The sequence below is a fragment of the Takifugu flavidus genome, chromosome 1 (genome assembly GCF_003711565.1).
Source record: "Takifugu flavidus isolate HTHZ2018 chromosome 1, ASM371156v2, whole genome shotgun sequence".
NCBI lineage: Eukaryota > Metazoa > Chordata > Actinopteri > Tetraodontiformes > Tetraodontidae > Takifugu > Takifugu flavidus.
This window is the reverse complement of record NC_079520.1, coordinates 20,149,518-20,162,329: the sequence shown is the minus strand read 5'-3', so window position 1 is coordinate 20,162,329 and position 12,812 is coordinate 20,149,518. Positions and strand designations below refer to the sequence as shown.

The following is a 12,812-nucleotide window of genomic DNA, read 5'->3' as shown; positions in this document are numbered from 1 at the left end:
TTGATCAGTGGAGTAATGATCAACAAGCTACCGGCACACCTAATCACCACGCCCTTCATTGTTTCATTTATGGAGTTTTGGATTGTAGTACCACTGTCCAGTTATAGGGGGCTGAAATGCTGATGCAATACCAATACACTGTAGCACTGAAATATGGCCAGCATTGTATTACTATTTTTTTAATGGTAAAAGGAAATTAAAAAGCCTCAAAAGCCTTTTCATCCTTGTTTATTCATTAAAGGAAATTCAAAATGCATCAAACATTCCCTATAAGAATTCATGCACAGCACAGCAGCAAGTCTAATGTTGAAAGGTGAAGACGGATTATGTTTTAGGGATTTTCTAACATTAGGATGATGCAAAGATGAAAGCAGTTTTCACTATTTTTACATCCATTTTTTTAACAATTAACTGATGTTTTTCATTACCAAGTTGGGGATAGCTTTGGAATCTATCCTGTCAGAGGTTAGACAAAAGACTGGAAAGTCCTGAAAAGTTCCTCATAGGGAAAATAACTATGTTAACAAAATAACTTTGTTACTCAGTAGTGTCAGTAAGATCATTTTCTTCAAAGCTTTTCCTGTTTACTCAAGGGTGACTAAACAAGAAACCTGAATTGTCTCTTCATCTTTCATGTACCCTGTGTATCTCATCTAATTCTTTTTATACTCCTCTTGTTTTGTAGGGCGCACCAAGGAGCAGCAGGGAGCTCGTAGTGAAGTACAACACCTGCACTCTGACAGAACGTTCCCTCGGAATTTAGGAAAACAGCATAAAGTTGGGCAAAAAAACAGGCATTGGGGGTGTTCTCATAGTACAAACACCAGATGTAATTATGAAAGAATGCAAACAGAGGAAGAGAGGAGGGCTGGGACTCACCTTGACACAGAGGGAATGAAGAATGAAGCATCTGTTCTTCCCCCCCCCACCCCCACCCCGCCACGATGCCATCTAACTTTCCCAACCCCTCTGTCAAGTCAAACATTATCCAGCAGTTGGACTGCTAACTGTTGGCAAGTCAGTGCAATTTTAAAAATCGGACATTCCCAATTCAATGTAAGCACCACTTAGCAGGAAAATATGAAACATAGTGACTGCAGGAGGAGGAGAAGGCAGAGGGCAGTGGCCCCAGTTACATCGTTCTGACCTCACAAAACGGTTTGCAGCATGACGAGCATAATTTATGGTCTGAGGAATGATTGGGTGATATGATTGAGTCTCAGCTGAGCTGCTGACAACATGTAGGTGGTGCTAGATGACATTAAAGTGCTACAAGGAAACACACAACTGATTTTCCCTGAGGTCAAACCTCAGCTTGTGCTGTAGGCTTGATGTAAAGCTGGAGGTGTGTCCTCGAAAACAATGCTAATGCATCAATTTTTACATTTTTTCTTTTGCCAACTGACCCATGCACATATACTAATTCATGCAACAAAACCATAAAGCGTGCTCCTTTAATGTTCAGATAGTTGGAGATGATAGTGATGGTGGCACCTGTGGGAACATTACCTACACTACCAGAGGGGAAAAACAGAAGCAGCTCATATTTAATTCAAGCAGCCAGCAAGTGCCAGGCTGCCACAATCGAACTGCAACGACAAGCTGATATTTGAAACTAAGACGGAGGCGCTTAGGAGCCTCAATTTAAAAACTTCAAGACCTCAGAACTTGATTATAAAAATGGAAAAGTGGTAATATTGCCGTACTGTGCAGGGATTAAAATGATATCCTTTCTAAGAGCCCACCTGTATGCTATATGGAATTCCATAAATAATGATTCTATGAGGGTGTATATTAACTTTGCAGGTCTGTATTTGTATTTTGTGAGCAGCATGGCAGATTTTTATTAAAACGTTTCTGAAATCGTAAATAGAATTTGCACAAGGCTGCAATGATTTGAACTCAATTTCCAACTATAAAAGTTAGTGGGTGAGTCTTTTCATGCCTTTCAAAAGATGGATGGATGATAATTTGGTTGATTTTTTTTTAAAAAATGACCAAATAATAAACACAATCAATTCTTAATAAAACATCATACTGTATAGTTATGCATCAAAGTCACCCACTCACTACCAGGCTACTTAGCAGCCTATATCCACTCTTTTGACATGAATTTTCCATGGATGGGACTTGAACTCTGACCAGGCTGAATGATCTCACAAACTTTAAAATACCTGCAGTAAACTGTTCTACTGAGTATAACAGTGGACCCACTGCGTCGCATTAACCGCTTAAGTTGTTCCAGCCTCTAAATGCCAAGGTTCTCCTCCTGGATTGAAAGTTAATTCCATTTTAACACCAATTTTACAGTATGGCTTTCTCACAGCTCATCCGCAGCCTCGAGCAGGCAGAGGCTGAGTGAAGTCAACTGTTTTGCTCTCACTTTCTGCCTTTATCCAAGGCTCTAAATCCCATTTTCTCATCTTTTCTGCGTCTCCAACCCATCACACCACCTTCAGCTTTCAAGATAAAGGACCTCGAATTTTGCCCATCTTTATAGCTTCCTCCCGCAATAATCTTTCCTATTAATGCCGGATTAAATGGAGTATAACAACCCACAACACTTGGAGTAAAAGGTTGATAAGCTGTTGGTGTCAAGCCACCCGATTTTTAGTGACAGTTGATAAACTGCACTGATGCCAGTTTCAGATAATAAAGCTGTTTCCTGACTAGATGGATGTAGTGAATAAAAGAATGAAAAGCGAAACAGACAAGCTGGAGCAACCTAACAGCCCTGCTGTCTGTTGAAGCCATCAATAACCAGGGCCAAATGCACAACCAGGCCTTGCCACACCTGGATGTTATATGTGTTCAGTTCATATGGATGTGATATCTCAACAATGTTTTCAATACTTTTCTTTTAAATTCATATTAGCTTAAGGAAGAACAAATCAGATTTGGGAGGTTGTGGGTGAAATGTCAAGGTTGCAGCAGCCTCATGTTCATCCCTGGACTGGGACTACTGTAACACATGGATGCCTCTGGCCATGTTTTATCTAATCTTAATCAAACTAAGCTTTGACTCAAGGATAGACTGATTTAATTTGGGGGGATAAAGGTCACTGTAAATTCAACTAAAAGGATCTCAGTCTGTATGGGACTGGGCTGAGAATCGGAGGGTTGTGAGTTCAAGGTCATGTGCAAATAAAACTTGAAAGGTGTTTTGGTAGTGGGGGAGGTGACAGAACACCTTCAGAGCACACCACTGTACCTTTGAGCAAGGAACCAAACCCCCAAATGCTCACATACAGTCCTGCAATGAGCTTACATACAGTGGTGTACCCTGCCTTCACCCATATGCAGCTCCAGCACCCTCCCTAGGACCCTGGAAGGGAGTATACTGTAGCAGTCAAGTAAGAAAGAATCCAACCTTTTGAAATGCCCAAAGGGATAATTACAACAAAAATAAAGCCTGTCAACTTGACCATATCACTGTGCCCCCACAAAACTATAATTATATGTCCGTTAAAAGTGAAAAATGGCAGAGCAAATCTGGTGTGTGCTAGATAAATTTGGCCAGCTGAAAATGAATATTTAATTTCATTCTTTTCCACAGCACTGTGATAAATATGCGCGACAGGGCAAAGCCACCAGCGCTCTGAGGATTCCACACAACCATGCAGCTCTGAGCCAAGTCAAGCATGAAATCCCCACACACTAAATGTAACTCTAAATTACCCAAAAAGGACCCGCTGATAAAAAACAAACACACACAGAAATACAAATACAGTCACCAAATTGGTTATTTCCGCCTTATTTCCACTCAAACAAACAGTACGGAGAGTTTGTGTACATGCTGATATTGACACACTTGTGAATGCTCACAAAACAAATGTCCCCACAAACATACCTAAAAATAGTTTTGTTTAGTTTATCGCCCATTGTGTATAAAATCACATGTGCCCTCTTTCTCTACATTTTGATGCCCTCAGGGACGACACTCACCGCAGCGGCCTCAGCGTCCTCAGCAGTCTCAGTACCCTGAGCATGCCCAGGATCTTGGTGCCAGAGTTGGAGATGAGAGACACCAGGATGTCAATGACTGAAATCAACACCAGCATCCCGTCCAGAATATTCCAACTGCTCCTTAGGTAAGCCTTGTCTCCAAAACACCAGCCCAAAGCCACGATCTGGATACAGATGGGACCAGACAAACACAAATCATGAAGTGAAGGGAGGCATGTGGAATTTTTTACTTTATCTCCCAGTCTGAAAATGTAGCAAATATAAAAAGTTGCGAGCATCTTTTAAACCATGTTTCAGATTCTGTGGGCTATGATGCATTATATTTTCTGCCTGTCAAAGCCAATTGCATTGCAGAAACAAAGAAAAGCTGACAAGCTTTGCAACTATTTTTTCGTTTTGTTTTATTTGCCCAGAATTATGAAGTCAGGAGAGCAATTTCAAATTCACGCACTGGAGAGATTATTCTGTGCTAGTTTATGCATAACAGCATTCATAATGTCTTCGGGAAAACTTGGCAGATGAGTGTGATTACAAAACCGGTGGTTAAAATCCTGCAAGGAAGAACAGTAAAAGTGCTCCCAGCATACATTACTTCCAAACATGCCCAAACCAACTTTTACATTTCTTGGGGGAAAGTCTTGTATTTGACCTATTCAACCACCTGACCGCCTCTTCAGTCTCAGTCTTGACAGTGTTTGTGCTCCACTAATGGCATCTTTAGCAATGACACTCTTAGTTGTATAAATAATTATCACTCAGAAGTGAAGGCTGGTTGATATAGCAACGCTAGATGACGTGTTAGCAATAAAAAAAAAGGCTGTTCAGAGTGGTTCCCAGACTATGATCTGGGCCCCTGCAGAAGTTCACAAGACAAATATTGCAGGTTGTGCAATGATAAATGAGCTGAGAATGAAGAATGACAAAGTTAAGATCCCAAGGTACTGCACTTATTTATTTAAAATTGAAACATTCTGCTCCTCAAACCTTATACTGTTATACAATGCATCTGCAGCATATAACTAATCTACTACATTTTTATACGTTATTATTATTTAATAAGAGTGATCCAAACTTTAACAATGAATGCAGTCATACCTTTATAGACATCTCAGCCACAAAGATTGCAGTAAAGATATAGTTGGACAATGACAGGAAGATCCGCTCCTGTAGCAAAGAGAGAAAGAAAACACAGAAAAGGGTGAGTGGAGACGTAGGCTAGCAGGATCAATAACTAATTATCAAACTGTTCTTGAATTCTACACTGGCACAGTCCTTAGCTGAATAATGTACGAGGCAGGGATTTCAAAGTCTACACACAGGCTAGTAGGCAAACCAAAAGTTTGCTTAAAATGAAGGAAACTCAGCTTCATTATTATCCACTAACAGAAACTTTAGGATGAATTCAGCCATTCTGCATGCACGTACTACCTGCATTTTTCATTGGATTCATTATTCTATATATGCTAAATGTGTAATTGTGGTTTTTTGTGTGCAACAAAATACCACAGGTAATAAACAATTGAATCCCAATATAAGCTTCCATCTTTACTGTACTTCATGCTCCCTTGTTGCTCGAGGTGACATCAACCAGTGATGTGTGGACACACTTGAGGTTGGGAACATATTTATTAAAATTAACAGGAATTATAGAGAGAAAACAAGCAGCTAGACGGCCCATTTACCCTGCTTCCTCTGACTATGATGGGATGCAATGCAGCTATGGAGTGTGCATGTTCGAGTGTGTTGATGACTTTCCCACGGCCCCTAGACTGAAGTCACCCAGGCTCAGAGGAACCCAAAATCACACACACACACACACACACACACACACACACACACACACACACACACACACACACACAAACCCAGACATAGATGTCCTGCAGAGCCAATTTTCTGGGAATGTCAGGCATGACATCACTGGGAATGCTGATGTTTGAGAGGGTTTATACAGCACATTCCAAGAGTTTTATCGGCTATTCCTGTTCTCTGTTAATGCCTCTCCATGCTTCCATTCAGTAAGATGAAAACAGGAGAAAATCACTGGGAATGAGAGGGTTATTCTAGAAAACAAACTTAATATGTTTATTACCAGCTGTAACAGACAAGAGCAGTTGACCCCTCATTGGGAAAAATGACTGTTGACATACAAAGAATGAGTGTATTTCACTGCCTTAATCCCACTCTATTCACATAAAGATTTTAATTTAAATAGCATGTTAGGCTGATTCGAAATAGAATTTAAAACCTGCATACACATAGTCAAAAATAGTATTTCTGGAACTCTTTCTCAAACTGAATAAAAAGAGAAACTTTCTGTTTTGTTTCATTTAGTATTTTTTTTATATACTGTAGTAAATTCTGACATTTTTTCATTAGCTTAAATAGCAACTGTAAATCGGAAATTGTTGCTTGCAAATAAGGGAGCTCGCACACATGTTTAGATTAATTTAGTTCATTCATTTTCAACTGTGTGCATTAAGCATATGCCATTCATTAAGTCCTTGACAGCATACTAGATTTTTGATGAAAAGTGATGTTGAATTTTGTCCTAGTATGATGTCTCACATCATTTTGAACAGTTTAGTGAACCTGAAGATTAATAGCAATACTTAACACTTTCAGTTGAACTTTTGAACCCAAACAAATTCTACCTGGTGTACTTAAAGACATGAAACCTCTGAGTAACACAAAACCACATCTGCACATTTCCCTCTAGCTTTCCTTATAGTTTGAGCTGCAGTCTGTCAAGCATTGTCTGCTAATTCAATTTAGAATACCAGAGTATAATAGGTACAATCATCCTAAATCACTTCCTCTGAGCCACAGGAAGACTGTCTCCAGGCAACACGCAGTGCCAAACCAAAACAGTGATAATCGGAAATCCTAATCAAAAGTGTGTGACATCACACACTGACTTCCTGGATAATTAGCAAGATAATTTGACCCACATTCCAAAGCAAAATAACTTTTTGTATCTGTAACAATAAACACAATGACAATTTGTCCATTATGAGACAATACTTATGGCAATACTTCAAAGGAGTGAGAGCATAATGGTAGATTACACATATGGTCGGTATTCTACAGGATTTGAGAGTCAAAAATTGATTCATACTCACCTTCATTAATTCACAACAACTAATGCAGATAAACAAAGACATTATGCAACGACAGTCGGGAAGGCTGAGGCTTGAAACATTATTTGCTGGTTTCCGGGTTTTTATACATCATTTCAATAAGGACCTCGGGGGAGAGGATTAAGCACGAGAGCAGGGTGGGTCAAAACACACGAGCACATGCAAACGCTGCTGCTGTAGTGATGAGACAATTCATTGGTGTGGTGTATTACGCTTGTATGTCGACGTGAGAGGTGCAAGAAAATGTGTCCTTTTGAGACTTACCGCGCTGGTGGGGTCAATGCGAGGCCTCTCCATGGCGATGGTGATGCAGTTGAGGAAGATAATAACCAGCACAATATGGTCGAACAACTTGTGGGTGATAATTTGATTGCAGATGACCCGAAACCTGACAAAGAACACAGGGAAATGTGAAATTTAGTTGAAAGGAAAATAAACTTGGCAATCATTATAAAGACTATGATGACTCATATCAGCAGGGGGGCTTATCAAGGGGAGATCTGGATTTTTGAATAAAGTAATTCCTCTTTGATATTTGCATGAAAGAACTGATGGAACTATATTCTTTTCCTCATTTCCTTTCTTCTTGTTTGAAATAGATCGTTTGCTGGTTCACCTCCAGATGATCATCAAAGCAGTGAGATAATGAGCCACTGGTGATTTGTCAAGTCCTGAATATGTCCAGAAGTCACGTCTCATGACAACAGAGGTCAATCTATGATGCTGTTTTGTTTGAATCTGAAATTTATTCCATGATGCGCACTTGTTTTGGTCTCCCCTGTGTTTAATATGCAGTGATGATGACCTATTTGGTCAGGTTCCAAGTGACCGAATCCTCTGTGCAACGTGGAGTCAGACTGTTCTGCTCACATGTCCCTTTGAGTGAGTGCGTCTCATCGCACTGACTGTTGGTGTTTTCACCTGGTCCACTGCAGCGCTCATTGAAAACTTCCCGGGCAGCAACCATCAGGAGCTGCAGCTGAAGCACAAAAGGTAAGAGGAAGCGAACTGAGATCTGTGTGAAAGCAGTGGGAATCTGGCCTCCCACTGTGCTGCTGCCTCTTGATGTGAACTTGAGTACACGCAGGCGTCCATGATGGACTGTAGCAAGAATGGGCGCTGTGTGGAGCCTGCGTCCTGAATGTCACGGTTCCAGCTGAGAATCTCGAGGCTTCAGACGTTTCAATTAACTTCTTTTTCCAAATAACAGAATACAGCCAAGCGGGTGAGAACCATCTTGAACCTGAACGCTTTGACCTGACAGGTTTGTACTCCTAACTCGTCAACTCAACTCACAAGTCGGTATTGTCGCATATAGATTCAGTTTAATTCATTTTCAGAATTAAAACAATTAAATGAATCCATGGGCAGCACACCCCACTCACTTTTGTGGAATGGTGCTCCAGTGCTAGTTTGTAGCAGAAAAAGCTGTAAGTAAGATATCGTCGGTGTCAAAGGGAAGTTTGAGAACCACATCATTGCAACACAAATGTGTGAGGGATTTGCCTGCGAGCACATCAGCGATGCTCGGCTTGTGCCAAACCACTCGTACAAAACATGAGGGCCTCAGTAAGTTTAGGTTTGACAAATATATAGTTGACTGAGACAGAAAAACAGACTGATTTATATTTGAGTTCTATATAAATATATTCTTACGTTGACACCATATCTGAGTTTTATCTGAGGTAAAAAAAAAAAAGTGAGGTCTTCTGCCATGAGTGTTTATTCCCCCGAATATGAAACATGGTGGTAGCTCAGTCTATAAGGCTGAGAAGCAGAGGCTTCTTTGTTCAAGGTCCGGTGCAGAGAAAACATGGAAAGTACTTGTGTAGTAGTGGCAGATGCCAGGACACCTTCAGAGCACCGCCAATGCCCCCTTGAGCCAGGTGCCGAACCTTCAAATGTTTAGGAGTATAATTGTATTCTGCCTTCATCCATATGCGGCTGTGAGCACCATCCCTGTGACCCCGAAAGGGATGTAGAGGTCAAAAATAAAATAAAATGCAGGTGGGAATAAATCATAATTAATCTCTGCACAGTGGCCCAGTTATTTATCTCCATAAAATTGTAATTGTTTGACAGCCTTAATTAGTAGGCGTGCCAATATGTAGCTACGGCTAGGATTTTAGGACGTACAAATCAAGTTTTGTTTATTTTTAAATTCAGAATAAAAAAGTAACCTTAATCAACAACAAAAGTATATCAATACATGTACATGTACTGTATTATTACAGGTTTGTCCAAATACAAACTTTCCCATCAATAATTACTCTTTGGTTCTGATGCAACACAGTTAGTAAAAATAAAGTGTCGCAGTTCATGAACTATAAAAATGTGTTTTATTAGCATGAGCACCCAACATGATGCTTGGCTTAGCCCTCGGGGGGAAATCGCAGATGGGAGGGGGGTTAAAGACAGAGGAAAGCAAAGGATTCAGCTTGAGGCTGGAGATAATGCGCCAAACTCAATAGGAGAAACTCCCTTCCTCCCCGTGCTCACTCCTGACACTGCACAAAAGTGCAGATAAAAGAGACTTCTGAAGTGAGAATGCAGGATGGACTGGCAGACAGTTCAGAACAGATAGAAAAACTGCAGTACAGTGTGATACCATAACAGGCAGCACTGTGAGAAGGCAGCAAAGAACCATTTTATTATCAGGAAAATGCCTGCAAACTGATAATGAATCCTACAAACTCCAAGCACTTCTTACATTACAAGCCTAAGAACAATTTATTTATATAAAATACCACTGCATGATGTTACAATCAGTGACAGAAGCTGCACGGGAGAGAATTCTTATTTTTAAATACAATATGTAATGAACATCTGTGTCACAAATTGATTCCCAAATTGTGAAAAGATTTTGAGTGTAAGTGTGTGTCTCATCGGCACAGAAGAGGTAAAACAGGCAGTCGTGAATAATACCTGGACTCTGGAGGGAAGAGGTATAGCGACCACATGTTCCTGTGTCGACACCACTCTGGCTGCTTCTTCTCCAGCCAGTGGAACAGTCTGGCAAAACGTCCCTGGAGGCAGTAGAGTGGACACTACATTCATAATTAATCCACATAATTTCCTGTTGCAAGCAGTGAGGCACAAATATTTCCTACATATTTTACCATTTGTTTGCTTTTGGACAAATATGTTTGTTTTCATGTGTATGAAATGAGGCTTGTTGCCCCAGAGGACCAAATAAGAATTAAGATGACTGAATTTCTGATCAATCTTTTATCCAATATGTTCATTAGATCAGCAGATTTTTCAAAAAATTGTATTTCACTTTTTATTTACGGGAGAATGAACCACTTCCTGTTTCGGATCTATGGCTATCATTTTATTAATTCGAAGCAGAAACATGCTCTGGATCAGTAACATGGATATCATGGCTATCTGGAACATCCACATAAGGATGTGAAGCATTTTCTTGTTTCAATCAAAAAACCTTCCTGGATTTATTTTTAGTGTTGACAGTTAACTTTATAAACTCTGTGGCAACTTTAGAGGTATTCGATGTGTGAACATAAAAAGCCACACTGACCACAGTGACATCCTCCTCTGCATTTTCATCTTCAGCATTGTCCTCCAGATATGCTTGTGCAGGGACCAGGACTGACGCAGAACCTTTCCCGTTGCAGTCACTACGCTCCGTAGGCCCCAAGTGCCTGAGTGATGGGGATCTTGAGCTCTGCATGCTGGCAGAGTGGCCCAGGTAGGGTACCTTCACAGAGAGAGGGCCCGGATGAAGTTGTTACATTTAACAGTCATATGAAAGTGATCATGGCAATTGCAGTGAAACTTTAAAATGAGGTAATCCCACTGCATAGTGTAGCTCAACAAATACCTGCAGCAGAGCATCTGGGGGCAAGTCCATGGAGCTCCTTGTCTCCATCGATTCCATCCTACGGTGCCGGGGAACTCTTTCAGACTGGGACATGGAGTCTGTCCTGGACAGAGAAGTTCCATCCTCTTCCATTAATCCACCAGCCCCTTCTTCCCCACCTTCCCCTTCTGAACTGGAGCCCCCCTCCCCAGACAGGAGAGATTGCCGCTCCCCAGATTGCCGCTTCTGCCGTTTGAGGGATGGCGCGCGGCCCACGCTGTTCCAGCTAGAGCGCCGACTGGTCCAGCCACTGCCTGAGCTCCAGGGAGCATGGGGAGAGGAGCTGCGGGCACCGGTCTAGAAGATGGACAACAAAATCAATTGAGTTGATGATGAAGTGGACTGACAGGGCCTGACGTGATCTGAGCTGCCAGGCTGACAGGCAGACAGGAGCAGATTCAGGGTTGATGACTTATTTTCTCACATCTGAACCAGCATTCAGTCGGACCATATACCACATTAATCATCGTCAGACATTGTGACCTCGTGTATCAGTAGGACACATTAAACAAATTCGGAGTGACAGGAGAAATCTGAGCTGTGTAGATTATTCCTGGCACTTATCTGCTTACAAATGTATTAATGCTGACTTTCCAAAATCCAGAAAGAGGGTTATTGCACTTGACAAATACTGCAAGTTTTGGTGCATGCCTGAAGGAATATACAAACCGGTGACTTGTCATAGCAGGCTGGTTCTGCAGAGACATTACTTCCTCTGCGGGACTCATAACCAAGGATGGGATCACCTCCGACAGGTAACTTAGGTACTGGCATGGGGGTAGCAGCCGTGTGAGTGATCAGAGGTGGAGTCAAGTTGGTCTTGAGATCCAGGTGGCCATTTACAGGCACTAGTGGTAAAGAAGATTTTGTGGTTGAGTAGTGAGCTAAAGTGAAAAGAATGACTCTCCAAAGACAAGCAGACCCAAGGGGATTCGTGATCAAGCTAAATTCTAAACTGAGTCTTCTCTGATGCCTAGGATTTCACTAAAAAAACAGTATAAGTGCAGCACCTGATAAAAAGATTTATAAAAAAACAGCACGGGGAGGTTTGAAGTAATACTCATCATGTGGCTGCTGACCTTCATCCGTTGCTGTATCAACATTTACGTTGACCAGATTAATGTTATAATTTGATTTAAAACTAATGTAGGGACAGCGTGTCACACAGGGATGAGTAGGCTACTACAGGGATGAACCAGCAGCTGATTTAAAAATAGAACCCTCTCACTGTTATTGAGCAATATGAATATTTCAGCAGGGCATTAATCTTATGGGACGCGTGGGAGAGAATATTATGTTTGGCAGCATCATGAGTACACGACATACACAGGGCAATGCAACTTCAATAACACTAATTCCTCCGTCATTCCATTTTTATCCAGGTCTTGCATATCTATATTAGACTCGTGCTGCAAGCGGGTTTACACTGAGCATATGGAGGGGATGACAGGGAGGCAATACTGTACGTCTGGGAGTAAAACTGCATACAGTAGTGTTCTCACTGGGCTTTCCAGTCTGGGCGAACATAAGTGGGGATGGAAACTGGTATATAAGGATTTAAAGGTGGTTTCATGCTGTGCACACGAGGAATATTAAAAAAAAACAGAACCCCATGGTGTGTAATTAAAAGTTTTTAAATATTTCTTTAGGAAACCTAAAAAAGAATGTTAATCTGCAGGCAGCTGCAAAAGATTAAATAACAGAAGATATCAGCGTTTCACTGTGTAAAAACAGATGGTTCAAGTTTTAGCAATTGATTAGAGCTGGAGAACTCTCAGATGGTTATTGTTCAGGTCCTTTTCATTCCTCTGTGATTAGAGCGGAAA

At 41.1% G+C, this 12,812-nt stretch overlaps 1 protein-coding gene across 18 annotated transcripts in view; it reads right to left on the bottom strand.

Annotated features, from left to right (window-relative positions):
- The window catches only part of cacna1g (calcium channel, voltage-dependent, T type, alpha 1G subunit), a 157,250-nt gene that overhangs the window by 28,857 nt on the left and 115,581 nt on the right, over window positions 1-12,812 (bottom strand). For 14 of the 18 annotated variants that reach the window (XM_057055744.1, XM_057055661.1, XM_057055662.1 and 11 more), the window contains 7 exons: window positions 11,656-11,834; window positions 10,948-11,283; window positions 10,645-10,824; window positions 10,032-10,153; window positions 7,371-7,494; window positions 5,062-5,130; window positions 3,946-4,130 (listed from right to left, as the gene is read on the bottom strand). In XM_057055744.1, the coding sequence (XP_056911724.1) occupies window positions 3,946-4,130; window positions 5,062-5,130; window positions 7,371-7,494; window positions 10,032-10,153; window positions 10,645-10,824; window positions 10,948-11,283; window positions 11,656-11,834 (1,195 nt within the window). The remainder of the gene's footprint in view (window positions 1-3,945; window positions 4,131-5,061; window positions 5,131-7,370; window positions 7,495-10,031; window positions 10,154-10,644; window positions 10,825-10,947; window positions 11,284-11,655; window positions 11,835-12,812) is intronic. The other 4 variants (XM_057055660.1, XM_057055676.1, XM_057055735.1 and 1 more) reach the window with 1 other exon arrangement.